Raw genomic sequence first — 878 nt, forward strand, 5'->3', positions numbered from 1 at the left:
ATATTTTGTAATTTGTTTGTTTTTTCATTGTTCTTTTTTATGACAGGTTGGCATTACTGCGACATCGATGGTCGACAAGCGTCTTTCCTCTGCCCGAATGGCACACAATTTTCGCAGGCAGTTTTCGTATGCGATTGGTGGTTCAATGTACGTTGCGATCTATCGCCGCGTCTGTACGCCATCAACGCACGACTCTACCAGCGCCCCAAGGTGAATCCGACACGACCACATCGCATCATTACAAAAGAGTTGGTCGATGATATTTTCAATTGAAGGCATGAGGAGCTACAGATATATGTATGATTTTTAGGATTATGGCATGGAGCAGATGTGAAAAAAATACATAATTTTGGGCTATGAGGGTTATCTAAAAAAAAAAAATGTATTTTAATTTTGATGATACAAAATTGTGAAATATAAATCTTGTATTTTATTTTTTAATAATAATCTTATAATTTAATTAAACAAAGAAATGCTGAATTTGGTGCAATTTTCTGAGGTGCAGTTAACCAATATATTCCACTATACATACGCTGTATTTTAAAAGCGTAGAAAAACTGCCACTAATTTGAATACTTACATATGTAGGATACTGTAAATTATAATTTGAGTATTTTATATTTTAGTATGCAGTTCATAGATTTTTTATTGAAGAAAAAAATTCTTAGACTATTTAGCATTTAAAGTATTATGTATTCTAGCATTACAAGTTGTTACAGTTATAATTTAGTATTATTTTTAGTGCATTTGTACATAGTTACGTAGCAAAGTAATCAATATGTCTTCCATCGCGGTCAATTACAAGCATTAATATTCTTACATACATACATACATATGTATGTACATATTAGATGTACGAAACCCCCTCCCCCTTCTTC

At 32.2% G+C, this 878-nt stretch overlaps 1 protein-coding gene across 1 annotated transcript in view; it reads left to right on the forward strand.

Moving 5' to 3' along the window:
- LOC108373843 (uncharacterized) overlaps positions 1-373 on the forward strand; it is a gene marked incomplete at its 5' end in the record, with an annotated part of 8,301 nt that extends 7,928 nt beyond the window's left edge. Inside the window, one exon of the mRNA XM_017629789.1 lies at positions 47-373. Within this exon, the coding sequence (XP_017485278.1) occupies positions 47-273 (227 nt within the window). The remainder of the gene's footprint in view (positions 1-46) is intronic.
- Positions 374-878: the final 505 nt, after the last annotated feature.

This window comes from Rhagoletis zephyria, unplaced genomic scaffold (assembly GCF_001687245.7).
Source record: "Rhagoletis zephyria isolate East Lansing unplaced genomic scaffold, Rhagoletis_zephyria_1.1 Rzeph_scaffold_07080, whole genome shotgun sequence".
NCBI lineage: Eukaryota > Metazoa > Arthropoda > Insecta > Diptera > Tephritidae > Rhagoletis > Rhagoletis zephyria.